The sequence below is a fragment of the Melozone crissalis genome, unplaced genomic scaffold, assembly GCF_028551555.1.
Source record: "Melozone crissalis strain CALT ecotype California unplaced genomic scaffold, PUWL_Pcris_2 ptg000086l_1, whole genome shotgun sequence".
Taxonomy (NCBI): domain Eukaryota; kingdom Metazoa; phylum Chordata; class Aves; order Passeriformes; family Passerellidae; genus Melozone; species Melozone crissalis.
Window position 1 is genome coordinate 474,466 of NW_026535863.1, and position 27,483 is coordinate 501,948.

Below are 27,483 nucleotides of genomic sequence, written 5' to 3' on the forward strand. Positions count from 1 at the left end.
CCTGACCCTGCTGGGCCTGGTTCCCACCCCTTCTGTAACCAAGAATACAGGATGGAGAAGGAGAAGGGGAATGGGAAGGGGAAGGGGAAGGAGAAGGAGAAGGAGAAGGAGAAGGAGAAGGAGAAGGAGAAGGAGAAGGAGAAGAAAGAAGAGGAGATAGGATGAGACTTGGGCTGGAGATGGCATTGACCCTGGGGCTTGTTCATCGTTCCTGGGAAACACAGAGAGTTCTTAGGTCCCCCAGTTCAGAGGGAAGAAAGAGAATTAAGCATCAGTACATCTGTCATGACCCACAGGGGCTGCCCAAGCCAATTTGCTGATTTTGTAGTGATTTCCTCCATTGCCAACTTATGCTGGTTTTCCCCAGAAAAGAGCCCACAAAACCTGCCAAGGGACAGTGGCACATCCCTGCTACTCAACAAAAGCTTCAAGAAAATGCCTATTTCAGAGAACCCCAAACTTGTTTGGATTAGAAGGGCTCATCCTATTCCACTCCTGCCATGGGCAGGGACACCTTCCACTGCCCAGGGTGTGCCAGCCTGGCCTTGGACACACAATTCCCACCCAAATCTGAAATGCTGCCCTGCTCTGAGACACGGACAGGGGGTGATCAGGCTGCAGGGAAGGGAGTGTGACTCCATCTCTCCAAAGGAGCCAGAGCTTTTGGGAGCTTGGACACATCCCTGCAAGGAACCCCAGGCTGTCAGGCATTGGCAGGGACACATGGTGGGGACAATATTTGGGTATGCTGGGGTCACTGGGGGATTAGACCATGACTTGGGTGCAGAAAGGCTCAGGGATCTCATGTGTCTTGAGATCACTCCTGGGTTTTGTCTTTAACTCCCAAACAGCCAGGCTGCTCCAGAAACCCACTGATATCCACAAGGAAAAAATCTGATGGGCTTTTAGAAACTGCTGGGACATAAAAGGTTGAAAGAGGGCTTCTAAAGAGCTGCAGGGTGCTGTCCAAGAGCTGACATGTGAGGGAGCCCCTTCCCTCTGGGTCACCACACCTGGAGCTGTTTGGACCCTGACACCCCAGGGGCTTCCCCCAGCACCCTGGGGCTGCCCAGCCTCACCGTCTTGGTGGAAGTTGCCATGTTCTCCATCTCCTCGTGGGTGACCCAGACATTGCCAGAGGACTGCAGGGAAGAGAGCAGAGGGGTCAGGGCAAACCACCACAGAAACATGGCCTCAGTTCACAACCACCATGGAATCATGGAATTATTAAGGCTGAAATATCATCAAGTCCAACCCCTAAGCCAGCACCACCACTGTGCTCAGCACTAAACCATGTCCTCAAGTGCCACATCCACTCATTTTTGAACACTTCCAGGGATGGTGACCCCACCACTGCCCTGGGCAGTTGTGCCAGGGCCTGATCAGCCCTGCAGGGGAGAAATTTTCCCCAGTATCCAACCTGAACCTCCCCTGGCACAGTTTGAGGCCATTCCCTCTCCTCCTGTCCCTGTTCCCTGGAGCAGAGCCCAACTCCTCCCAGCTGTCCCCTCCTGTCAGGAGTTGTGCAGAGCCACAAGGTCCCCCCTGAGCCTCCTTTTCTCCAGGCTGAGCCCCTTCCCAGCTCTCTCAGCTGCTCCTGGTGCTCCAGCCCCTTCCCCAGCTCTGTTCCCTTCCCTGGACTCATTCCAGCCCCTCCAGGTCTCTGCTGTCATCAAGTGCCCAGAAGTCCCCCAGGATTCCAGGTGTGACCCCAGCAGTGCCAGCACAGGGGCAGGGACTGCCCTGGGCCTGCTGCCACCACAGTGCTGGGACAGCCCAGGTGCCCTTGGCCTTTCTGCCCAGCTGAGCACACCTGGGCTCATGTCCAGCCTCTGTCAGGACCAACTGTGCTGGAACCAAGCCTGGCTCAGGCTGGTGGAGGATCAGACCACCATGTGCTGTGTCCTGGGGACACCCCACAGGCTTGCAGCTCAACCTGGTGACACCCAATGCCCAAGGGGACCCTGGGCTGTCCATGCAGACACAGAGAGCAGACCAAGGACCTTCATTCATCTCCCTTTCCACTTCAGTGTGATGCTCAGGGAGCCTGCAGGCCTATCCCCATCAGTTGTGACCCCAGACACAGCCATCTGGGGGGGACATAGCAGCCTTCCTTCTGCCAGCTGCAAGTCTACAGATGTGATTTGGCATTACTTGGCCATCATTAACTCCTCAAGGCCTTTGGGGACCAGCAAAAGACAAAATCCCTCCATTCTACCAAAGGCAGGGATCTGCAGTTGCTCTGAGATGGAAAAGTCTTGTGTTGAAATGATTGGGAAAGAGGCTTGTGCCACCAAGCTGGCCCTAAACAGCAGGAATGTTTGGATTTCTGCTCTTTGGATGGAGTTCTACTCCAGGGCAGCCAGGCCTTGAGTTCTGCTCTTTGCAAGATTGGCCTCCTGCTGAGAACACCATGTGAGTGGCAGGAGCCTTGAAACTGGAAAGAGCTTCATGCTTCCAGCTAGGAATCCCCATTTGTGCTGGGGGATGAGCATCCAGTGGTTTGACCAGTCCGCGAGGGGACATCACCCCTCCATGGCCATGTTTGCCACAGTGGTCCCAAGGGAAAGGAGGGCAAGTGTGGTGTTAAATTTTAGTTAAATGGCTTGCCCTGCCTCACCCCTTGAAAATGTTGGGTTTATTCCAAGCCTGTGATCCTCCCCTGAAGTGTCATGGATCTGTAATTCCATTGGCCCAAGGCTTATTCCGTGCCCACTTTGAATCTCCCTGTTAAGCTGTGGGAGGCAGACCAGGCTCTCTCTGGGCCCTTTTCCCCTCCCTCCCTCTTCCCTCCTTCTCCCTCAAGAACCATGCTGCTCGCAGGGTGGGACCCCCAACAAACCCTCACCTAATCAGCACCCTCAGAAGCCCTGTGGAGTCTCCTTGCCTGCGTGCGCTACCAGAGAACACACACAGCTCAGGGGGGCCTGGGGACTCCCCAGGGACCCACAAACAAACAGCAACAGGCCAGGAGGGCAGGGAGGGCAGGGATCACTCACTGTGCGGCCCATGGAGAGCAGGGAGGGCAGGGAGCACGCTGGGCAGCCCATGGAGGTGTGAGTGAGCAGGGAGGGCAGGGAGCAGGCTGTGCGGCCCAGGGAGGGCAGGCAGCACTCACCGTGTGGCCCATGGAGGGCAGGGTGAGCAGGGAGGGCAGGGATCTCGCTGTGCGGCTCATGGAGGGCAGGGATCTCGCTGTGTGGCCCAGGGAGGGCAGGGAGGGTAAGAAGGGCAGGGATCTCGCTGTGCGGCCCATGAAGGGCAGGGATCTCGCTGTGCGGCCCAGGGAGGGCAGGGAGGGTAAGAAGGGCAGGGATCTCACTGTGCGGCCCATGAAGGGCAGGGATCTCGCTGTGCGGCCCAGGGAGGGCAGGGATCTCGCTGTGCGGCCCGTGAAGGGCAGGGATCTCGCTGTGCGGCCCAGGGAGGGTAGGGATCTCGCTGTGCGGCCCGTGAAGGGCAGGGATCTCGCTGTGCGGCCCAGGGAGGGCAGGGAGGGTAAGAAGGGCAGGGATCTCACTGTGCGGCCCATGAAGGGCAGGGATCTCGCTGTGCGGCCCGTGAAGGGCAGGGATCTCGCTGTGCGGCCCAGGGAGGGTAGGGAGGGCAGGCAACACTCACCGTGCGGGATGTGGGCGGCGCCGAGGGGCTGGTCAGGGACACCATCTCCTGGATGGCCAGGCGCAGCTTGAGGCGGTGCAGGGCGTTGCTGATGCCGATCTCGCGCTGGATCTCGGTGTCCGACAGGGCCGACATGATGGCCCCGCTCTTAACGTTGGCCCGGCACGCGGCCACGTACCAGGCTGGCATCCCCACCCAGAGCTGGGGACAGGGACAGCAGTGACTGCCTGGCACTGCTACCCTGGCTCCCGTGGCCACCCTCTCTAGAGCCCAGATTCAAAGCTGAACGCCCATGTGGGGATTCTTGGCTTAGTTGTACCTTGCAGAGGTGGCCTGTGGGAGGCCCAGCATCCCTGTGCCTGATGGGCACAGCACACGGAGAGAGCATCCACAGAGCTTTTCACAAAATCATTAAGGTTGGAAAAGCCCTCTAAGATCAGTTCCAACCGTTCCCCCAGCACTGGTACATTCACCACTTACCCATGTCCCAGGTGCCACGTCCACACATCTTTCGAACACTTCCAGGGATGGCAACCCCACCATTGCCCTGGGCAGTTGTGCCAGGGCCCAACCATCCTTTCACTGAGGACCTTTTTCCCAATATCCAAACTGAACCTCCCCTGGCACAGCCTGAGGCTGTTCCCTCTCATCCTGTCCTTGTTCCTGGGAGCAGAGCCCGATCCCCCAGCTGTCCTCTCCTGTCAGGAGCTGTGCAGAGCCACAAGGTCCCCCCTGAGCCTCCTTCTCTCCAGGCTGAGCCCCCTGCTCCCTCAGCCACTCCTCCTCAAACTTATGCTCAAACCCAAAGCTCTACTCAAACCGCAATTCCACAGGCCCTGTGAGGGATGCAGGGATCTCCTCTGCTCTCCCAGGATTTGCAGGCCCCAGCTGTGCACATGGACCGAGCGTGGTGGGACATGGTGGCACACACAGACTGTGGGGACAGCATGGGGACAGTCCATGGGCACGCACCTCCAGCCAGGACACAACAGTAGGGCCATCCCAGTGGGCAAAGGGCAATCCTTTCCTCCGAGCCTCCTCCAGGAGTTCATGCCTGGCAGGAACAGAAGCAGAAGAGTGATTTATGGGGGACTTGTGTGGAAGGGAGAGTTCTTTGAAGGGAACACGCCCTGAGCAGCAGGAATACAAAGCTGTGAAGGAAGTAACAAAGCCCAAGGGAGGGTGAAGATGAGATTTCCCAGCAATTCCTAGTCCTGTCCCATGATTTCCCAGCAGATCAGATTTTTGTTGGGGTAGGGAAGTTTACTCACTTCTTCCGTAGGCGCCGATCCTTCTCAGCCTGAGCCCCCAGCTTGCCCAGTCCCAGGGGGTCCTGGATGCCCCCCTCCACATCAGTCAGCAGCACTGTTGGGCAAGCAAGACACCCTCAGGTCAGTGTGATGTCCCACAGGGCCAGTGTGGGCATTGTCACCATCCCTATGCCAGGGAGACACACAGTGACAGCACAGAAGGTAACAGTGTCCCTTTGGAACTCACCTCCATGGCCCCCCAGCACCCTGGGAAGCCCACGCAGACCCCCTTCTGCCATCCCTCCTATTTCCAAATCCCAGAATCCCAAAATCACAGAACAGTCCCTTCTGGAAGGGACCCAGAAAGATCAGTGAGTCCTACAGTGCTCAACATGAAGTAGTAAAGGATTTGGGAATGGAAAAGCAGCTCCTAGTAAAGGCTCTGCAAAATCCATGGGGAGGGAAGTAGATCTGGGGACATCAAAGATGAGATACAGGGACAGGAGGTCACTGTCCACACCCCAGCTCTGACAGAGCATTAAGGTGACACCATGCTTAGGCCTGAAAGGCCAAGGAGAGAAAACACCAAGCTCCAACTTCCCTGAAGCTGCCATGGCCCCAGCATCCCCACACCAGCAGGGGTGTCCCTGCCCCTCCCTGTCACCCCAATGGCAGACAGAGCCAGAGGGTGAGGAGGGTATGGCACAGACAGGGACAGGGCTGTTCACGGACCCTGCCCCGTGGACCCTTCTCTGCTCAGCTGGTTAAAACGACCCTTCTCCTTCTTCCCAAACAGGCGCCCGATGGAGGATTTGATCCCCTTCCTCTTGGAGCCCTTGTGCAAGGAGTCCTGGCTGCTGCTGGGATTGCTAGCCTGGTCCTCCAGTGAGCTGGGGATGGAAGAGAGAGAGGAAGAGCAAAGCCTTTAGGTTATTCTTGAGCAGGGCACATGGCAAACCCCAGCCCACCCATCCCACATGTGCCCCAGGTGTATCCTCAAACCAAGGGAGATGCCAAGGGTCTCCACTTACCTCCTGCCATCCTCCTGACTCAGAGCAGGGTGGCCCAGCTTCTCCAGCCGCAGTGTCCTGGGTGAGGAGGGCGGGGATGTCTCACACTTGATGGTGGTTTTGTCCTCCCGGCTCTCGTCCCGAACTGCGGGGGACTGAACAAGTGGAGAGGCCGTGAGGGTGGGAGGCCAGACCCCAGCTCCATCCTTGCCCTGCTGCCTGCCTCTCTCTTGCTCCATGGAGGCATGGCCAAAAGAGCCACCAGAGCCCTGCTGGGGCTTTGCCACGCTCCAGGAATGGCCTGAATGAGAGCTCTGGCAATGGTTCCAGATGCCCAAGCAGATGGGGAGGATGTGGCAGTATGGCTGAGATTCTAGGAATGGGGGGTGAGAGGATGCAGCCCCATGGTCCAGGTCAGGGTGTGGGGACAGAAGCTGCTGGCCCTCATCAGAGGGCTCTGAGGAGCACAGATGGGAATGTCCCAAGGACACCCTGTTGCCAGAGGGGACACAATGTTTGAGGACCCAGTGGCTTTCTGAACCTCCCCATGTCCTGCCAGACCCCCCAGGCTGCCAGTGGGAACATGTCCAAGCACCTTTCGGGATCCCCATGATCCTCCTGCTGAATCCCTGGGGTCCCCAGCTCCATCCCGCGCCTGCTGCACCCTGACCTGGTGTGGACAAAGCCAGGAGCAGGCTGGAAAAAGGGCTTGGACAAAAACCAACGGGATGGGAGCCACTCACTAGCAGTTTCCTCCGGTGCTTCCTCAAGTCGCTGGGCTGATTGCAAGGGGGAAAGCGAGAGAGACACAGAAAGGGGGGCAGTTAATGGAGCACCCCCCCAAGAGCAGTCCCGGGGCCAGGCTGCCAGCCTGGAGACAGAAACACGGGCACCCCATTGTCCCACACCCCGCCAGGCCCGTGTGGACACCGGGCATGGCTCCCACCTCACGGCCCCTCCCGGCTCCTCACCAACGTCATGATCCCCATGCGGTCCAGGTCCTGCGCCGCGCTGCGGGAGCTCAGCTTGGGCGTGGAGCGGCCACTGAGCGGGGGGGACGAGCTGGCCAGGGACAGGGCTGTCAGCGAGGTGGGGATGGAGGCCCTCTTGCACAGCTGGGTGAGGTTCAGGCCCTCCATGCTGCCGCTCGTGACCCGCGTCTCCAGCTCCTCTGCACGGAGCTCCGTGGACTCCTTCTCCTCCTGGATCATCCTGGGGGAGCAGCAGCACTCAGGGCTCCTGGCTCCCCGCCTTCCCAGGGACACAGGGCCTCTATCATGGGGAAGTGCACCTTGGTCCTGTGCTCAACCCCCAGCCTCCCAGAATGGCAACAAGATCCATCAGGATCCATAAAAACCTGAGCTGAGACACACCCTGATTCCTTTTAATATCCATGGAGGATATGAAATATGATTGATTGAAGTAATGACCCTCTGAGCCAGCACTGGTGCAGCTGAGAGACAAGGAGATTTGGCAGGAAGGACCAAGCCCTGTGGCTGGATGTCCTGGAGCCACTTCCCTGGCTGAAGACACATCAAGGCGCCAATTTTAGCCCAGCAGAGCCTACTGGCTATTTGTTGTCCCCCTGGAGCCATTTCTGCGCAAGGCAGTGCTGGGTTTTGGCCACGGTCATACCTGATCTCTTCGTTGATGGCATCCAGCTGCTCCTGAAGCATCATGGCCAATGTCTGGGCATCTGAGTGCCCACCAGGAGAGAGCACATCCATGGAGCTGAACAGCGTCTCACGGTCATCCTCGTCCACATCGGAGATGTCGGGGTCGCTGTCGAAGGCATGAGGCCCCGTGGCCAGGACCCCACCTGCCTGGGCCTGCTCCCAGTCCTGGGGAACAAGGGCCACAGTCCTACACAGCAATCCCACATCTCCAAAAGCCAGACTTGTGATCCCCATGCAGGAGTTCTATCTCAACGTAACCCGAATAAGAAACCCTTCCATGTTCCCCCATCAATGCACCAGAAGGAAACTGCCCCAAGTCTCCAGATGTGACCCCAATTCCAGGATGCAGGGCGGGAGCAGACCCTCACTCTGGGCTGCACAGGCTTTACCTTGGCTGGCTCCTCTCTCCGGGCACTGAATCGTCCCTTCTGTGCCCGGGGCAGCCCCGGGGCTGCTCCGAAGGGCTCGGCCGGGCCGTGGACCACAGCTCCCAGTGGGAAGCGCAGGTCGGTGGCACTGCCCATATGGGACCTGGGAAGAAAGAGTTCTGTGGGGGACATTGCTCTGTGCAGGACACCCTCACCCTCAGGCTGCTCCCCTTGCAGCCCCGGCTTCTTGGGACAGAGGAGAAGGAGCAGGAGGAAGAGAACACTGCAGGATGCCCATCCCAGCGATGTTTGCCGGCTTGGCATGAAAGGATGCAAAACCAGGCTCTGGAAAAAGGTGCCCCATTTCCCCACAGGGCAACTGGAAATGTACTCACAGAATCCCTCACAGAATCATTGAATCACAGAATATCCTGAGCTGGAAGGGACCTACAACAATCAAGTCCAGCTCCTGGCCCTGCACAGACCCCTCAACAATCCCACCCTGGGCATCCCTGGCAGCGCTGCCCAAACACTCCTGGAGCTCTGGCAGCCTTGGGGCCGTGCCCATTCCCTGGGGAGCCTGGGCAGTGCCAGCACCCTCTGGGGGAGAAACCTTCCCTGATATCTCCCCTGGCACAGCTCCAGCTGCTCCCTGGCTCCTGTCCCTGCTCACAGAGAGCAGAGATTGGAGCTGCCCCTTCTGAGGAATCTGCAGTCTCTGATGATCTCTGACCTCTGGAGACTCCCAACTTTCCCAGACTGTAAGAAGTTCAGCCCTGGGCCCTCCCCTGCTGCTCCCTCCCCCTTCTCTGTGCACCCATCAGGGCATCCAGCCAGTTCTGCCCCAAAGCCCCTGCACTGGGGCTGCTGTGGAGCCAGGGCTGAACAGGCCTCTCCTGCCCCTCCCTCTCCAAAGCAGCTGGAATGTCCCAACACAGCTCATTGTCTTCTCCATCTCCATGTACCCAGCAGGAGCCAGAGAGCTCTTGTCCTTTTCATGTTTATTCCAACATTTCATGAGAAATGCCCCGATGAGGGTCAGTCTCTTCTCCCAAGCAGTGAGTGACAGGATGAGGGGAAATGGCCTCAAGGGAAGGTTCAGGTTGGATACTGGGAAAAATTTCTTAATGGAAAGGGTGGTCAGGCCCCAGCATAGGCTGCCCAGGGCAGTGGTGGAGTTCCCACCCATGGAAGTGTTCAAAAAATGGTAGATGAGGCACTTTGTGATGTGATTTAGTGGATATGCTGGTATTTGGGTGAAGAAGGTTGGACTTGATGACCTTGGAGGACTCTTCCAACCTCAATGATTCTGTGATTACAGTGAATAAAATTCCACCTGAAACATCTTTCAGGTGTGAGGACATGAGCATTGTTGGGACCTCCCAGCAAGAACCAGCTGGGACTTGTTCACCCTCCTCCTCCTTGCCAGGGCTGGTGCATGGGCCAGGCCCTGGTGAGTCCCACACCAGGCAGAGCAAGGCAGCAGCTCGACAGGAGGGCATTTGGAGCCACTCATGGTGCTCATTCCATGTCTCCACTTTGCCCAGTTGCTCCTCTTGGCCCTGAAAACCCAACCATGGAGCTGAGCCAGGCACATTCCTGGGCACAGGGAGATTACTCCCCACATACAGTGCCACTGGAGACTCGAGGTTTGTTCAATTTAAGGTGAATTTAAGATGACAAAAGCAGCAGCCCGAGGCAGATGGTGGTTTTCCATCATGGTGGGCCTGGTTTGCAGGCCTGGATACAGAATCAGGTCAGGCCTGGAGGTCAGGCAGATACAGGCCTGGAGACAAAATCAGCGCCATGAGCAGCATGGCTGGAGCCTGGTGTGTCAGACAAAGGCACAAGTCAAGTTCCGGGGATTTCAGAGCTGATGACAAGCTGCTGCCCAGCTAAAACCAGATAAAAACACCTCAGACAAAAGCTGACATTTCAGCTGGGGGATCATTCTGCAATGCACGATTTCTGCTGATTTTTCACCTGAGAAATATAAAACATCACCAAATTGTTCATCCTGCTCTTACAGACCCATGCAAAGAGAACCCACACATGCTCCAGACTCTGCTCCAGCACTCAGCTCTCCTTCATCCTCACAGGCTCATCCTCACCCTCTCCATTTTTTCTCTCCACGACAGACACAGGGTCTCCAGGCCTTCTTCTCCTTTCTGCTGACAGGCCCAAGGCTGGTTACATCAGCTCCTCCCCATCTTTTCCAGCTTTGCTAAGAGGGGAATTTTCTTCACTGGTTGCTCCCACTGACTCCTTGCTGCCTTGAACCCACACTGAAAGTGCTCAGGTCAGGGTGTGGTGTCCCAGGTGGGGCCATTGTGCTGTCACCCTCCTTTACCACCTCCATTTTCCTGAAGCAGCTCTGGGTATCCTGGTCAGTGCTGGAGGCTGAGACCTGATGGACTCACCTCTGCTCCTGGTGCCCTGGGCTGGGATGTCCCCATATCCCAGCTGACTTTAAATGAAAGAGTGTGGGAGGACCATTGCATTGGAGACAGAGGGGCTTCATTCTCCTTTGCCTGCAACAGCTCCAAAGCGATTCCTCCTTCTGCCCCAGATGTGATTCCTTTTAATATCACATCTGGAGGAGGAGTCCAATGCGTTTGTAAGCCTTTCTTTTCAGGTTCGCAAGGAATGAAATGAAATTTCATTTCACACGCACCAAAGCTTGCCAAAATTCATCTCCTTTGAAGGACAAAACAGAAAAGAAGGACTTACAAACATTGATGGAGATACCATCAAAGAAATTGCAATTGAAGGAAAAAAAAAAGAAAATTGGGAAATTTTCTGACTACAAGAAAATGGACCGGGATTACATCAGGTGCAGTGCAAAGGACGAAAACAGGCCAAAACTAACCATCCCAGATGTTGCAAAAGCAGGGGGAAAAGTCAAGGAGGAAGACACAACCTGGAGGGGAAGATATGAGGGACATGGCATGGATACTTAAAAAAAAAATAATAATAAAAGAAAAAAATCTTCCCCAAAGTCAAAGCCATCAAAAGGCATGGCATGCCATCAAGGGCAGGGACCTGCACCAAAGATTGCCCTATTGGTCCCCATTGAAATCACAAGATTCGCTTTCCCTTCTGGAAAGGAAATTTCATTTTTTGGGTTTGCAAACCTATCCCCTGTACTCCACAGGGGAAAAGTCCTCTGGTGAATATCCAGCTTTCAGAGCAAAAGAAGTCCTAAGCCACTTGTGCAGAAAAACAAGAGCAAATTTGGGGCCATTCAGTTGGGCTGGGCTATTCTCAAGAGTCCATGTCCCACCCCAGGACAGATCCATGGTGGGACAGCACAGCTGGAGCTGACCCTGCCGTGAGGACCCTGCAGCCCAGCACTGGAGCTTGGAGCACCAGAAATACCCAGTGCCAGCACCACTCTGGGGCCCCCAAAGCAAACTGCCCCCAAAGCCAGGGGACACTTACCTGGTGTGCACACTCTCCACAAATGTCCCACTCCTGGTCTTGAGCTGATCCACCTCCAGCCTCAGCTTGTCGATCTCGTCAGACAAACGCCGCTGTTTGGGGGATGAGACAGGCAGGGCTTGGGTTTGCTCTGGAGAGCTGCCAGGTTTGGGGCCATCCACATCCTTGGCTATTGCCATGTTTACATTCCCTACCCCAGGTTTAACGCATCTTAGACACATCAGCAAAGAAAGAGCTCATGCAGGCAGAGGGAATGAGGGTGCTGGGGAGGGAGGATCAGGACAGACAGGCATAGGTGCTCAGGGAATGCTGCTTTGGGAGATGAAGGAAAACAGCTCCCACTTGGATGCTCTGCTTCTTCTCCAGACTGCACGTGTGTGCTCCCTTGGCAAGGGACTGGCAGTGAGGGACCCCTCAGCCAAACTTGCTGCTGGCCCTGTCCCTCCTGCTCCCAGTCCCATCCCCATGGGGAAGCTGTGCCCACATCCAGCGCTGGGAGATGCCAGGGGAGGCTGCAGATGGACAGGGAGGGAGGGGAGAAGGGATCTCCCAGGCACAGCAGGATCCAGTCTGGGGCACAAACAGGCCAAGCCAGGATGGGCAAAGTGCCAGCAGTGTCATGAGAGTCCCCGAGCTCTGCCCTGCCCAGACCTGAGCACCCATCGCTGGGAAGCACAAGGAATAAGCACATGCTCCCTGCAGGCAAGGGGAAAAGCAGCCCCCTGATCCCCCAAACCATGCATGAGACATGCAGCACATCCCAAAAGCTCCCATTGCTCCAAAAAGCCATGTCCCTGCAGCTTTCTAGCTAGGCCACTGAGGACAGATGGCTTCAGCACATTCATGCAGATGATGCTGAAGTGCCTCATCTGAGAGCAGGGTGTGAACACTGCGGGGTCCCTGCAAGCTGGGCACAGGGCACAGCACCCCCAGCCTGGGGAAGCCTCAGGGGCCAGGGGCTGTGGCTGCCTGAGCCCTCCTCCAGGCATGGGTGAAGCCAGCCTGGCCCCAGCACTGCACAGAGAATCAGGGATGGATGAGTGTGACAGAACGTGGATGGCAGGGAACTGACCCGGGGCTCTCTGGGGAGGGGTGGCAGCTTCCATCCAGCCACTGCATGGGTGAGTGTGTGGCCTCCTGCTGCTGGGTGCTCTGCTGCCCACAAACTGGGGCATTTTAGAAGAAGCAAGTGCCCCAAACTGGGGGTTGGGAGTGAGGCACTGCCATCACTGGGTCAGGTCCCTGCAGCCGCATTTACCTTGTCATGCTGGTGTTCCTCTATCTGCTTTTGGGTATTTTCCAGCTCTTGTAACAATGTATTCTTTAAGGAAAACCAAAAATAAAATAAAAGGGAACAAAAACAGGAAAGAAAAAGAGAGACCATTTAGGAAATGGCCACGTGGCCTCCCCGGAATGGCCAGTGTGGAATTCCTGTGTAGTGAACACCTGGAAAAGGCTCTCTGGGCTATTCCTCACCTGCCTGTGCACAGGTCTCTTCTGCAAAGCTCCTGCCTCTCAAGCAGGGTGGCCACAGCTCAACTCCTGCCCCACTCTGGGGCTGAGCATGGCCATGGAGGGCAATGAGGGACTTGGTGGACGGGGCTTGAAGATTAGGAAATATGTCTGAGAGAAGAACAACTCCTCGAGCAGCTAGATCAAAGGGAAAAATGTCCCTTACATCTGAGCTAGGGAGTAGGTAGGGGGGAAAGGAGATGTGCTTATAGAGTCACAGAATCATAGGATTGTTAAGATTGGAAAAGCCCTCTAAGATTGAGCCTAACCATTCCCCTCAGCACTGCTGTGTTCATAGCTAAACCATGACCCCAAGTGTCACATCCATGTTTTTGGAACACTTCCAGGGATGGTGACTCCACCACTCTCCTTGGCAGTCTATTCCAATGCTATAATTATTTCCTTGATTTTTTTTTTCCCCCTAATATCTGTCTAAACCTCCCCTGGAGAGTTTGTAACTACCTGAACCAGTGCTCATTTTTGGTAAGTGCTGGTAGCCAAACAGGATCATTTTTGTGCATGAAAGACGTGGATGAACCCTCAGGGTGGGCAAGTGCTGGCACCAGACTGGGGAGCAGGCAATGCCCTTCAAAACGTGTCACCACTCTGGTCCCTGTTGCTTGCTGGGGTGGGATTTGGACTCATCCCTGCAGGTTGGGTCCTGCTCTTTATCCAGAGAAATCTGCTGAATAACTGGACATGCTGGCATAGCCACATTTGGTTGAGGACAGGAGGAGCAGAGCAATGGGGTGGGGGGACAGAGCCAGCCCTGGGGGCATCAGTTGGGGGATGCACCTGTGTGCTGAGGGCAGGAACCCTGAGAGAGCTGAATCACCAAGGCCTAACCTCCCACTGGCACTCTGGATGGATGCTTGCTTGGAGCCAGCTGCTCCCAGTTAATTCCATTCACACTGAGGCAGCCACAGCTCCAGCCAGCTCCTCCCAGGAAACCCAGTCCCCAGGAGTCAGGTGGGAGATGTTCATGGACACTGCCCTGGCTTGGAGAAGGGAAATCAGTCTGCAGCTGGGGGCAGGGAAGTTTTAAAGTAGCACGTGGAGGGATGGGCACTGGGACAGGATGAACACTGCAATTTTTCCTGCAAAATGCAGCTGGGATTTGCTCTGACAGCTGGGCACAGGTGGCATCAGGGCTGCACCAGCAGAAACAGGGAGGTGAGGGAAAGGAGCAGGACAAATCCTGCAGCTGTGGGAGGTGGGAAGTGGTGGGGAGGGTGTCTCCCTGAGTGAGGTGACCAGAGCAGTTCCCTGTGCTCCACCAGCCCCAGCACAGCCATGTCTTGCACGTTACCATTTCTCCAGCCCTGCACAGACACTTCCAGCCCTGGGCCATGGCTGGATGAAGCACAGAGGGACTGCAGACCCCTCAAGCCCCAGAGGAGCCCTGCCCCAGGCAGTACCTTCTCCTCCAAGGCTGCCATCCTCTCCTTGAGGTGCAGCTGCAGCCGCTCGTTGCTCTCACTCAGCAGCCGATCCACGGTGTCCGAGAGCCGCTTGTTGTGCTCCTCGTTCATCTTCTCCCTCTGCCGCGCCTGGGACAGACACAGAGACACCTGTGTCACATCCACAGGGGCTCAGTGCCCTCCTGCCTTCCTGTGCCTGCTGCAGTGTCAGAGCTGGCCCACCAGGCCCAGTGTCTGGGGACAAACCCTGGTTGGACCCTCTGTGCTGGCCCTGCTGCCTCTGCCACCTCCCAGCCAGGGATGAAAAGGAGAGAAAAGGATTAAGGAGACCATGCCTGCCTGGCCCTCAAGAAAGCTTCTCCTGTGTGTCTGCCAGGGATACCCACACTGGGGGCACCTTCCAGACCCCACTGGACATGGAACCTCTGAATTTTCAAATATCTGTCTTAAGGCAAAACATCTGGGGGCTTCCCCAGGGCCACATCTGTAATGTCACCTGGGTGACCCGAGAAATGGGCTTCACAGCCTCCTGCAGGGACAGCCCAGCCCCAGCTGAGAAGCACATAAGCTGAAGAATGGACTGTGCAGCCCAGGGCACAGCAACTCAGCTTCCCTGCCCTTTTAATTCTGCTGATCCAGGCTCAGGGGAAGAACTGCTGAAGCCTCCCCTTCCACCCTTTGGGGTTCCAGCTTCCCCCAGGGAGTGATGCTGAGAGAGGAGTGGGGGTGGAATATTAACAGCAAGTCTTGGATGCCTGGGAGATGGGAAATCACAGCAGAGAGTGCCATGAGCTCTTGTGTGGCTCAAGTTTAAGTGGTCCCAGATGGGAAAGGATTAACCAGGCTGTTGTCCCAAGCTGCTCCCAAACTGCAATCCATGTGTGCTCAGGTACCCAGGCACCAAGGATCAGGACTTACCCTGGCCAGTTCCTGGTTCTTCTCCTCCAGCTGAGTCTCCAGCTGCCGGAGGTGCTCCTCGATGCTCCCGTGCCTCTCTTCTGCCTGGGAAAAGCAGAGCAGCCTTCTCGGATGGTGCTCCCAAAGCCAAGAGGGCCCTGCTGCATCCTGGTGTCCATCTCTGCATCTGAGTCCTTCCTGGCATGCAGGGCTCTCTCCCTCTGCCTGCATCCCTGCCAGGGCTCCCTGTGAGCCCAAACCGGCCCTGCTGGCATGGTGACAGGTACTGGAGGTGCTCTGTGAGAGCCTAAACACCATTCTAGAACCCAGGAAGGTCAGGGATGGCTGCATCCATTCCTCCCTCCAGGCCTGCCCCCTCCAAAATCCAGCCTGGTGCTTCCTCTTTCTCCTCATCTTAGAGTGGTCTCACCCCAGCCAAAGGGCATCCACATGGACAGGGCCATCCCTGCCTTGGAGAAAGGGGCTGAGCGAAGGGAGCAAACCTCTCATGTGCAGGACACATTGAGGTGTCCTTTAAAGGCAGTGCCTTGTCCCTGCAGCAGTGGGGGACAAGGGGACAGAGAGGCCACAGCTGGGAAGCAGAGTGGGATGCCTTAGGCTGCCAGGGGCTCCACAGCTGCAGGGGTGTCCTGGGTTGGCTGTATGATGCTTTTATCCCCAATCATCTTGTTCTGTTTATGCTGAATAGTAAGTTTTGCACCTTTAAGACATATTGCAGAGAGTGAAGGGGGGAGAGAAGTGCAGTTTTTTTTCCTCCAGACACTGCTGTCACTCCTCCACATTCCTCCTCCTGGACTGTTGTTGTCTGTGGATGGACAGACAGCGGGACAGAGCTCTTCTTTTGCTTTTCAGTTAGTTTAGCTAGCTGAGGCAAAGAAGTTCCCTGGACTGTGTTTTTTCCTTTTCTTTGGACCTCTTGACACTGCTCTGGACTGAACACCCAGGAGAGCACCGGCAGCTGCAGCTGTGGCCCACCGGGCCAGGCCTGGCCTGCAACAATTCCAGCACCAAGGGACTGATCAGAGACTGAGTGAGCTGCAACCCAAGGACAGGGTTTTCTCAGTTTGTCATCTCTTTTAGAGTGGCAAGGGGTCTCATTGTTTGATATTGTTTTGGTTTTATTGTTTAATAAACAGAGGTTTTTTTCCACCTTTCTCCAAGGAGGTATTTTTTCCTCCCGGACCAGCTGGGGGGAGGGGCCGATTGGATCTGCTTTTCCCACCGGAGCTCCTTTGGGGGATTCTTCCCCAAATTTGCTCTAAACCTGGACAAATACAAGGGGGCAGCCAGACCCAGCTCCTCCCCTGGTCCCAGCACTGCCCTCCCTCTCCGACCCCTGCCCTTCTTTCCAATCCCTGCCCTCCCTCTCTCATCCCTCCTCGATCCTTTTCCTCCTGTTCCCTCCGGTCTCTGCCGTCCCCAGCAGCTCCAGCCCGGCCCCAGCCCTGCCACTTGCCTTGGTGAGTGCAGCAATGCGCTGGGCCAGCTCTGCTTCCACCTCGGGCAGCGTCTCTGCCTTTCTCATTGTCTGCTGCAGCTTCTGCTCGGCCAGCTCCAGCAGCTCCTGCAGGTGCCGCGCCTTCTCCTCGCACTGCGGGACAGCAGGGTGTGTGCCACCCCAGCATGGCCCACCCAGCGCCCCTCCTGCCCCAGCCCTGGGCAAGGGGACACTCAGGGTCAGTACCTGGCGGTGCAAGGACTCCTTGTTGGCCAACTCATTCTCCAGTTTGTCGTTGAGGTCATGGATGGAGGTGGCCTCTCGCTGGGCTGCCAGGTACCGCTTCTCCAGCGTGGTGATCCTCTCCTCCATGTCCTCCTTCTGTGCCAGGGCCTGGGGAAGCGATGGGGTTGTCACATCCTGCTCTGTGACAGCATTTTGGGAATAGCAAGGCCATCTAGTTCCTCCGAGCCTGGGACACCCCGAGTCTAAGGGATGGGAAAACCCTCCTTGACATGGGGATGAGGGACAGCAGAATGGGACAGTGATGAAGGGAGACTCAAACAATCACAGGAAAACCTTCTAGAGAGGACACAGGTCACTGCCCCAGGTGTGCTGCACACCTGAGAGCCTGTCTGTAACCTCAGGGAAGTCCTGCTGATGGACTTGGGGACAATTTCCCAAAGGCAGTGGCCTCTTTTGGAGAACATCCTGCACATAACAGGAGTTCCAATCCCCTCCCAGCCCAGTGGACACAGAGTGAGGTCTCTGCCCTAGGCTGGGCAGTGCAAGGGGACAGGGACTCACTCACCTCTCTGAGGTCTCTCTGGTACTTGCTGCTCATCTCCTCAGATTTGATCAGATCCTTCCTGGCAGTGCCCAGATCCTCCTCCAGCTCGGCAACGCTGGCAGCCAAGGCAGAGATCCGTTCCTTGGCCTGGACCACTTCAAAATTCTGCTTCTCCAGGAGCTCCTGCAGCTCCACCACCCGCCCAGCCTCGTCGTCCGCGTGGACGGAGCCATTGGAGAGACGCTGCAAGGCACCAGAGGGAGGTGGATACTGGGATGCTCCAAAGCTCCCAGGCTGTGGCATTGCCTGCAGCTACTCAAAGTGGGAATGTAGCCCTGCAGGGACTCAGTGAAGGGGTGGAAGTGGAGATAGGGGGCTCTGAGACCTCCATCAACAGCCTCCACAAGCAAGGGATGGGGATGCTTACAGGAATGATGGAATAGGGGTGGCTGAGGGCTTACCAGAGCAGAGCATCTGGTGGAAGATGTCCCTGCCCATGGTGGGGGCTGGAACAAGATGGCCTTTAAGGTCTCCTCCCATACAAACCATTCTGTGATCGCTGGGAAGCAGAACCCCTTGGAGCACCCAAGCACAAATTCAGTGCACCCCCTCAGAAATGGCCTGCACCCACCAGGAAGGGCATTTCCCATGGGGCTGCACCCAGAGGAGAGGGAAAACAGCTTTCAGCACCCTGGAGCCAGCACCAGGGAGGTGGGAGAAATGACAGCCTCCCTGAGCAGGGTCAGAGCAGGGCTTTGCTGGGCTCTCACCTTCCATGGAAGTTTGGGTGCTGCTTCCTTGGGCTCCCTGTCCTCGCGCTCGCCTGCCGCCGGCTCCCGGGCAGAGCCCTGCTGCAGAGCTGCCACCTGCAGGGAACAGGGACCTGATCAGCACCGGGGACAGCGGGAGCTGAGGCACCAGCTCCCTGCCACAGTCCTGCTCGTGGCTGGGGTTCCAGAGGGAGCGGGTGAGGAACAGCCCTGAGCTGGCACTGCTGGGGTCACAGCTGGAATCCTGAGGCACCTCTGGGCCTCCCGGTCCAGGAAGACACTGAGGGGCTGGAGTGTGTTTAGGGAAGGGAATAGAACTGGGGAAGGGACTGGAGCACCAAGAGTGGTTGAGAGAGCTACAGGGGCTCAGCCTGGAGAAAGGGAGGCTCAGGGGGACCTCCTGGCTCTGCACAACTCCTGACAGGAGTGGGCAGCCGGGGCGGGGGGGGGGGGGCAGTCAGGCTCTGCTCCCAGGGAACAAAGGGACCCGACAAGAAGGAAGGGCCTCAAGCTATGCCAGGGGAGGGTCAGGTGGGACATCAGGAAAAAGCCTTTCCCTGAAAGGGTGGTCAGGCCCTGGCACAACTACCCAGGGCAGTGATGGAGTCACCATCACTGGAAGTGTTTGAAAAACAAGTGGATGTGAAACTTCACAATATTGCTCAGTGGGCATGGGAGTGTTTGGTCAAAGGTTGGAGGCTTTTCCAGATTTAATGATTCCATTATTCTAAGAGAGAGGAAGTCAGAGGTGCTGGGAAGGCTCAGTACTGAGGGAAGGTTTCCTGGTGAGCCCAGGGCTCCCTCCCAGCTCATTTTACTTGTTTACAGCCACACAGATTCTGAACCCAGTGCAGCAGGAGAAGGGGGTAAACACTGGCACTGTGTCCTGCTCTGATAGGGGAGGGTGGGGAATGGTCCCTGAAAGGAGAGGGGCCTGGGAGCCTGGGAAATACCATGAGATTTATCCTGGGAACTGGAATGAGGAGCAAAATTTGGCCAGCAGAGGCTGTAGAATGGCTCCTTCCTTTTGGGACTAGTGGCTGGGCACAAATTCCAGGAAGGGAAACAGAGTTCATGTCTCTTCAAGAACACTTTATCCCTGGAAGTGTCCAAGGCCAGGTTGGACAGAGCTTGGGGTAACCTGGGATAGTGGAAGGTGTCCCTGCCCATGGCAGGGGGTGGAATGAGATGAACTTTAAGGTTCCTTCCCACCCAAATGAGTCTGGGACTCTGAGATGACCATGGCTGGTGGTTGGGGACAGCAAAGTCCCAACCCCAGGACTCCAGCAGGGAAGAAGATGGGGGATGCAAGATGAGGTGCTTGAAGCAGTGTGGTTTGGGTCTCTGCCAAATCAGGGCAAATCCCACATCCCACCCTCAGCCCCCTGGAATGATTCAGATTCAGACTGTTTTTGTCAGTGACATGAATTCCAAACAGCAAACAACAGGGAAATGTCACCTGTGAGACAAACAGTTCTCAGAATCTTTCCAAGGTTTCCTTAAACACAGACAAACCTTCAATAAACAGCAATTTTAGAACAAAAGCCTTATAAAGAACCTGACCAAATGCAAATACCACATGAACTGCCCAAGGTAATTGGGAGCATCCCCAGCCCTGCAGGTGCCCAGGTACCCCTTACCTGCCGATGGGCATCCACGAGCTGCTCCTCCAGCGTGGCCACGCGCTCCAAGGCTGCTCGCAGGCGTTCCCTCACCTGCAGGTGAGTGAAACAATGGGAAAGGCTGTTATTGATCCAGGATGAGGGTGGCCAGGATTTAGGCATGCTCCCAGGCCTGTTTTTTAGGCTGACAGGCAGGCTCAGGTGGATCCACAGGTTCAGGATCATCCAGGCCATCACAGGGGGTTAAATTGTGTTGGAGAAAACAGGCTGGGTCAATTCTTGGAGCTCTATGGCCAGAACAGCCTGGAGAGGTCTCATACCAGAGGAAGGAGATGCTTGAGGTGAATGAATGAGGAGGAACAATGAAGACTGACCCAGGGTGTCAAATGCCACCACCCCCAGAGTGAGCTGGGAGAGTTCCCTGTCCCCAACAGCCTCAAACCCAGAGGATACACTGGGCAGCCCTAGCAGCTCCTCACTGCAGCTTTGGAATATCCAAGACTTTCCTGCTGAGTGCCCCCAGGTCACCTTAACAACACAAAGTAGCAGGGAGGGAGTGGAGGGGTGGGAGAAGGAACGCTGAGCAGGAGAGGTCCCAGCAGCTTTCCCACCTTCTCATCCAGCGCCTTGTGATGCTCAAAGAGTGACTTGAGTGCCTTGAGCACCTCAACCTCACTGGACACCCCAGATGGTGATTGGGCCTGCCGCTTGACCACGGTCATCCTGAGGGAGCGCTCATGCCGTGACACCAGGCATTCCAGGTGCTCCAGCAGGAGCTGCAGGGGGACGACAGAGGGGCTGTCACTGCCAGGAGGGGCCCAGCAGCCCCAGGGCTCCCACAGCGCCAGGGCTGGGGGGCTCCCAGCAGGGTCCCCAGGCTTACCCGGGTGTTGTTGCGCTCAGCTTTCAGCTCTGAGATCTCCTCCTCCCTCTCCAGGAGCTGCTCCCGGCAGGCGCTGAGCTCCCGCGTCAGCGTCGCAAACTCCTGCGGAGAGCAGCGACAGGGCATGGGGGAGTCAGCACTGCTGGACCTCCAGCACAGCGTTCCCATCCAAACCCAACCAGGGCAGCACTGAGGGAATGGGGAGAAACCAGTGGAGAGGCACAGCCAGGCCAGGAGGGGATTTATTCCTGGCTTCCCTCATGCTCTGGACAAGGAGAACACAGCAGCTCAAGATTTATTCCACTTGATGTCCGGTGGCACAAGAAGCTGTTCTACAGCTGCAGAGGTGGTCGATGGCATTGAAAGCATCCCAGTCAGGACCACCAGCACATTCCCATTCCCACTGTCCCCTGGATGCAGATCCCACCTTGGAGCATCCCATCAGGCTAGAACTCACTACAAAGCCACAACTAGTTAGGATGAGTCCCCTGGCCCTCAGCCAGCCTCTGCCATGGCCTCAGGACCTGGAATCATCCAAAACTTCCTTGCAAAAAAGAAGTTGCTGCCTCAGTCTAGCATGTGGAGCCTCAGTGAGCTGCATATGGGGCACCCCCAGGTCCCGAGTCCCAGCTGAGAGGGATGGGGCACAGCAGGAGACAGCCAGGTGCCACCAGCTCTTGCTGCTGCCACTGCTTCCTCCAGGAATGTAACAGCCAGCAAGGAAAAGCCAAGCCCAGAGCAATGCCAAAGGAATGCTGCACACCCAGCACATCCCTCAAGACAGAATGAAAGCCATAATCACACTTGTGGCTGTGTTGGAGGGAAAGCAAATTCACTTTGAAGTCCCTTGGATGCAGGAGGGTTCCCTTTCCCATAGGAAATGGAACCCAGGCACCTGGGTGAGCCCAGGAGCACCTCCCATTGCTCCCAGTGTCTCTTCAGTGGTGCCAGGCCTAAGTGAGGTTTTGCAGCTGGGATTTCTTAGGGTGAGAAATGCAAATGCAGGAACGTGCCATGAATTCACACCATGTTCAGTGTTGGAAAGAATTTTAAAAGGCAAAGGATTTCAGAAGGAGGCCAGAAGGATTTGATGGAGCATTAACAAACCAAATTTCAAGAGGGGGTTGAGAGCTGCTTTACAGCATGAAATTCTTTTTCACTTTAATTTTCAGGTTTACCAAATAAAACCCCTTCAAACCGAAGCAAAGCATTGAGGCTTAGGCTGAACCAAATGCTCTGCTCAGCTCCAAGAGAAACCTCCTGTGACAGCTGAAGCTCTGAGAAATCCTGAGCTTTTACATCTGCTTGCCCCAGCCAGGTTTTCCCTCTCCCTCCCCTCCCAAACCTGTCCCACTGCTGGGGTTTGTAGCCTGGGATTGGTGGGGATGGTGGAGCCAGTGGTGCGGTTGAGACCCCCACGGTGGGACGGGACCTGAGCAGGTTGCAGTGAGGGGAAAGAATCACTGATCCCACAAACAGCTGCTTTCCTGCCTGTCACCTGCCTTAGGCAGCTGCCACCCCACACCCCTGCTCCACATCCCTGCCCTGGCATTGCCCCAGGGCCTGACGTCCCCAGTTCCTTCCCAGACCCCTTCCTGCCCCATCCATTCCCCAGGGACCACTCCAGCCCTGCAGTTTTCCCTCTTCCCATCCCATCTTAGGGACCGCTCCAATCCTGGTCCCATCCCTTCCCCAGGGATCCCTCCAGCCCTGGGATCATCCTATCACCCTTCTCCCCACCAGTTCTCCCCCAGATCTGTCACAACACCCCAAACCTTGTCACTAACCTCTGCCATGCCCCATCCCATCCTTGCTCTGGGACCATCCCAGAGCCCCCAGCGCACAGGGAACCCTCGGCAGGCCCAGTTCCAGTGGGATCCTGCTGTGCCAGCCCAGCCCTTCCCGGAGCTGCGCCCTGCCCGGCGCTGGGACCACGGTGTGATCCCGATCCTGATCCTGTTACCAGTGTGATCCTGGTGCGATCCCAATCCTGATCCCAGTGTGATCCCGACCCCGATCCCGATCCTGATTCCAGTGTGATCCCGGTGTGATCCCAATCCCAGTGCGATCCTGATTCTGATCCCAGTGTGATCCCGACCCCGATCCTGACCCCAGTGTGATCCCAGTGTGATCCCAATCCTGATCCCAGTGCGATCCTGATCCCGATCCCGATCCTGATCCCAGTGTGATCCTGGTGTGATCCCGATCCCAGTGCAATCCTGATCCCAATCCCAATGCGATCCTGTTCCCAATCCCGATCCTGATCCCAATCCTGATCTCGGTGCGATCCTGATCCTGATCCCAGTGCGATCCCGACCCCGATCCCGATCCTGATCCTGATCCCAGTGTGATCCCAGTGCGATCCCGATCCCGGTGCAATCCTGATCCCAATCCCAGTGCAATCCCAATCCCAATCCCGGTGCGATCCCAATCCTGATCCCAGTGCAATTCTGATCCCAATCCCGGTGTGATCCTGATCCCAATCCCAGTGCGATCCTGATCCCGATCCCGATCCTGGTGCGATCCTGATCCCAGTGTGATCCCAGTGTGATCCCAGTGTGATCCTGATCCCGGTGTGATCCCGATCCCAATCCCAGTGCGATTCCAATCCCCATGAGATCCCGACCCCGATCCCGATCCCGATCCCGGCGGGCTCAGGGCATCAGCCCCGGCGCAGGCACACGTGCGCGTTCCGTGTGTTATGCAAGCGCTGCCAGCAGCTCCCGAGCATCCCTGCGGATTAGAGCTGGGCTGGGAATGCCGGCGAGCCGAAAGCAGCAGGAGATGTGCCAGAGAGGTGCCTATGCATCGCCACAGATTCAGGGATCTGCCACTCTCCTGGTCCCTCAACATGCTGAGAGACAGGCGGCAGGGCTCCAGGAGCTTGGGAAAAGCATCCTGGCACCGGGATGGCCCCAGGAATGGCTCCCAGCAGCCCAAGCTGAAAACGTGGGGGATGCATCAGCTCTGTGCTTTTCCAGCAGCAGGCCAGGACCCTGCGGACCCAAAGCCTCTCTTCTGCCCCGTGGCTGGAAGGGGACACTGGCTGTGGACACAGATGCTCTTCCCATGGGAGTGAACAGAGCAGGGCAGCACGGGATGGGTGGGACAAGGCATTGGAGGCAGCAAGAGGACAGGGATGGCCAGTGCTGGGGACAGAGATCAGCAGCACCCAGGGATGGATGACCAGTGCTGGGGACAGAGATCAGCAGCATCCAGCCTCCTCTCCTTGCATTCCCTCGCTGTGGTGGCCAGGCTGTACAGATGCTCCTGCAATCAGGATTTCATCCTGAAAGAGGGGATTAAAAGGGAGCAAATCCTCTGGAGAGAGGCAGTCCCTGCTGTGGGCAGCCCAAAGCACAGGCGGTCAGCAGGTCACAGCCAGGGTGTGCACAGCACGGAGCTGCCACCAGCCCTCCCCCAGGGCTGCTCCTCTCCCAGCCCTTCATCCCGACAGGAATGCTGCCTGCATCCTGTGCTCTGTGTCCCACATCCTGTGCCAGGCCTGGAGCACCCCATGGCAAATCAAAGAGCCCTCGGTCACTGTCCCCCCTCAGGGAAAGCTGCAAAAATGAACATTTACATCAAAAATAGCAACAGCCCTGCGGCGAGCCAGGCCAGCAGTGAGGTCAGCCAAGTACACAGGGCCTGAGTATGATGCCTAGGGAATAAAAAATAGGAATAAACCACTGCAGCTCCCGCTTGCAGCCACCTCCCTCAGCCCTGGCTGTGCCAGATGCCAATGTTGCCACCTTGCTCTGGGTCACTGGTGGGCACCAGGCACGCTGGGGACCATGACAAGCTGTCCCAGCTCATGGCTGCAGTGTTGCACTGTGGAGTGCAGCCTCCACCCCCATCCACAGGTGTGCCATGGCCCTCCATCCCAGCAAAGTGGAGATAAAGAGGATCCAGATGATTTTCCTCTGCCCTGGCCATGGCCAGGAGTCTCCCAGGCAAGGCAGAGGTGCCTGCCCAGCTCTGATAAGCTCGGCAACTAAGCAGGGATGCCTATAAACAGATTAGAAAGTGAAGGAGAGGTGCCTGATCTCCAGTCCAAGGGTGGAAAAACACAGCCTGGGAGTCCCCAGGAGCCCTGCAAGCCCAGCACTTCAGGAAGGGGCCAGTTTGGATTAAAATCAAACCTCCACTAAGTGACTGACGGGGCTTGGCCCCAAGTCCTGGGGTGAGAGGGAGAAGGATGGAGGGATGGAGCAAGATGGAGGCATGGAGCAGGATGGAGGCATGGAGCAGGATGGAGGGATGGAGCAGGATGGAGGCATGGAGCAGGATGGAGGGAAGGAGCAGGATGGAGGGAAGGAGCAGGGTGGAGGGATGGAGCAGGATGGAGCAGGATGGAGGGATGGAGGGATGGAGCAGGATGGAGGGAAGGAGCAGGGTGGAGGGATGGAGCAGGATGGAAGGAAGGAGCAGGGTGGAGGGATGGAGCAGGATAGAGGCATGGAGCAGGATGGAGGGATGGAGCAGGATGGAAGGATGGAGCAGGATGGAGGGAAGGAGCAGGATGAAAGGATGGAGCAGGATGGAGGGATGGAGCAGGATAGAGGCATGGAGCAGGATGGAGGGATGGAGCAGGATGGAAGGATGGAGCAGGATGGAAGGATGGAGCAGGATATAGAGATGCTGTTTTCAGAGCAGCAACAGCACCACACAAGCTGTTGAAGTGGGATGCTGTGGACTGGGACTCGGATCTTTTGTCAGCACCAGGCATGTTGGGGGTTTGGGGTTTTCCTCCTTGGCTGCATCAGGGGGGAAGGCACAGGGAGGAGCTGGAGGCAGGCCAGGAACCAGCAGCATGGAGATGGCTGGAAAAGCACAGAGAGGTTTAGGAAGCTTGGGGGGAGAAGGCTCCAAGGCCTGTAGCATGGGAAAGCTGGAATGCCAAAGTCCTCAGCCCAGGGCCCCCTCATGTCTCTCCCTGTGCCATCCGCAGCACAGACAGGGATGCAGCAGGATCACACCACAGGCAGAAAAATTCCCTGTTTATGGCAGGAGCACGGCTGCTGCTCCAAGGCACCAAGCCTGGGGACAAAGCAGCTCCAGCTGTAGGATTAACGGCATTTTAAAGCCCCTAATTGGAGAGATTGCTCCTGAGGGAGCGGCAGGGATGGGTGGGAAGGATGCGCTGCTGACTCGGCATGAGAGGGACAGTCCCATCCATTGTCTGCCCGTGTGGCAGCCCCACCACCCCACTTCTTCTCTCCCAGGAGTGGAGCAGAATGAAGAGGAAGCCCCAAATCAGAGATGAGGGGATAAACAGAACTCCAGCAGTTGTAGCATGGGATTACACAGATTAAATCCTGCTGGGTAAACCCAGGGCTTCGACCATCACCCACCCCCAGCGCTGGACACCAGCACCTCCCAGACCTCCTGGATACAACACCAGGGCTCTGCAAGAGCATCCATGGGGAATCAGTGTCCTCCCTTCAGCAGGATGTGTATTTCCACCTGGGATTGCTCAGGGAGGAGCACTGTGCAGCCAGGCAAGCAGGAATCCAACATCTCAACATCCTAGTTCTGTAGGAGTACAACCAGCTCCAACACAGCTGCCAGATCCCTCCATCCTTCCCAAAATCTGGAGATACTTTAAGGTCTTTCCCAGTGGGTGTCTTCCCCCACCTGGGGCTCCTGAGGTTCCCATTTACCTGCTGGTCTTTGCAAGTAAACTCGAGATATACTTTGAAGTTATATGTGATTGTTTGATGTCAGGATCTGCCCTGGCTCCTGGGGGACCTCCAGGTAGTTTGGGCAGTCTTAGGGGGTCGGCTCACCCCAAAAAGGCCAGCTCTCAGCTTTACAGGCAGCCCAAGAGGCAGCAAAGGTGCAGCAGAGCTCCATGGAAGGAGGAACTGCAGAAGGTCTGCATGGCCATGGGCAGCCCACAGTCCTCAGCCCTGCTGAAATCTGGGAGTGTGTTCTCCCCCTGACACAGATGGGGACAGGGACTCCTGCCAAACCCCTAAACCATGGCAGGACAGGGAGGAGCTCCATCCCACACAGGACCCTGAACTGGGAGCACATCTGGATGCACCAGGAGCCCTGAGTGTCACATCCCTGCCCCCAGGAGAAGCTGAGCTGGGGCTGGGCAGGAGGCAGTTGGGAGCAAAGCCAGGGCCTTGGGGGACTGCTGAGAGCACCCAGAACCTGCTCAGGGCTCGGTCCTCGGCCACCAATTCCCTGCAGAACAGGATGGCTGGAGCTGGAGCTTTCAGCCTGATTAAGTCACATTCAGCACTGCCACATGAATAAATAAATCATGTAAGAAGCATTAAGGCAGCTTAGTCGCCCCAGGAAATCGCCCTGGAGTTCTGCCTTTTGGGGGCTGAGGGATGCCCCCATGGATTGGGAGTGGAGATGTTCAGCCATGCAGCACAGGGAAGGGGGAATGGGAGCTACAGGCAGGAGCACGCCTGGAGCATCCCTGCAAAGGGGTTTGCCCTGGACAGGAACATTCCCTGCCTGCCCTGTGCCTGGATCTGCACCAGATGCACATTCCCAGCCTGTCCTTTTGGATCCCATGCCGACACAGCAGCATCCAGCTGCCACTATGCCCTGAGACGGTGCAGAGTGCCCTGTCCCCAGATGCCACCCATCCCAGCCACAGCAGGCAGTGCATCCCCAGCCTGGCTGCACCCAGGAGACACTACTGATGAGCCTCGGTGCCCAATCCTGCCCTCAAAGAAGGGGTCCTCCCAGAAATCCAGCTTGCATCCCATTCCTAATGGGGTCTGAGACACTTTTACCA

The 27,483-nt window shown here is 56.8% G+C and overlaps 1 protein-coding gene across 7 annotated transcripts in view; it reads right to left on the bottom strand.

Moving 5' to 3' along the window:
* Positions 1 to 27,483, bottom strand: part of PPFIA4 (PTPRF interacting protein alpha 4) — a 63,222-nt gene that overhangs the window by 6,762 nt on the left and 28,977 nt on the right. For 5 of the 7 annotated variants that reach the window (XM_054290656.1, XM_054290658.1, XM_054290660.1 and 2 more), the window contains 21 exons: positions 20,721 to 20,822; positions 20,449 to 20,613; positions 19,856 to 19,930; positions 18,216 to 18,311; positions 17,467 to 17,688; positions 16,902 to 17,048; positions 16,670 to 16,808; positions 15,218 to 15,297; positions 14,297 to 14,428; positions 12,625 to 12,687; positions 11,367 to 11,458; positions 7,947 to 8,088; positions 7,517 to 7,722; positions 6,853 to 7,093; positions 6,625 to 6,660; positions 5,903 to 6,036; positions 5,604 to 5,761; positions 4,893 to 4,986; positions 4,594 to 4,675; positions 3,622 to 3,822; positions 1,080 to 1,142 (listed from right to left, as the gene is read on the bottom strand). In XM_054290656.1, coding sequence (XP_054146631.1) covers positions 1,080 to 1,142; positions 3,622 to 3,822; positions 4,594 to 4,675; positions 4,893 to 4,986; positions 5,604 to 5,761; positions 5,903 to 6,036; positions 6,625 to 6,660; positions 6,853 to 7,093; positions 7,517 to 7,722; positions 7,947 to 8,088; positions 11,367 to 11,458; positions 12,625 to 12,687; positions 14,297 to 14,428; positions 15,218 to 15,297; positions 16,670 to 16,808; positions 16,902 to 17,048; positions 17,467 to 17,688; positions 18,216 to 18,311; positions 19,856 to 19,930; positions 20,449 to 20,613; positions 20,721 to 20,822 — 2,670 coding nt within the window. The remainder of the gene's footprint in view (positions 1 to 1,079; positions 1,143 to 3,621; positions 3,823 to 4,593; positions 4,676 to 4,892; positions 4,987 to 5,603; positions 5,762 to 5,902; positions 6,037 to 6,624; positions 6,661 to 6,852; positions 7,094 to 7,516; positions 7,723 to 7,946; positions 8,089 to 11,366; positions 11,459 to 12,624; positions 12,688 to 14,296; positions 14,429 to 15,217; positions 15,298 to 16,669; positions 16,809 to 16,901; positions 17,049 to 17,466; positions 17,689 to 18,215; positions 18,312 to 19,855; positions 19,931 to 20,448; positions 20,614 to 20,720; positions 20,823 to 27,483) is intronic. The other 2 variants (XM_054290662.1, XM_054290661.1) reach the window with 2 other exon arrangements.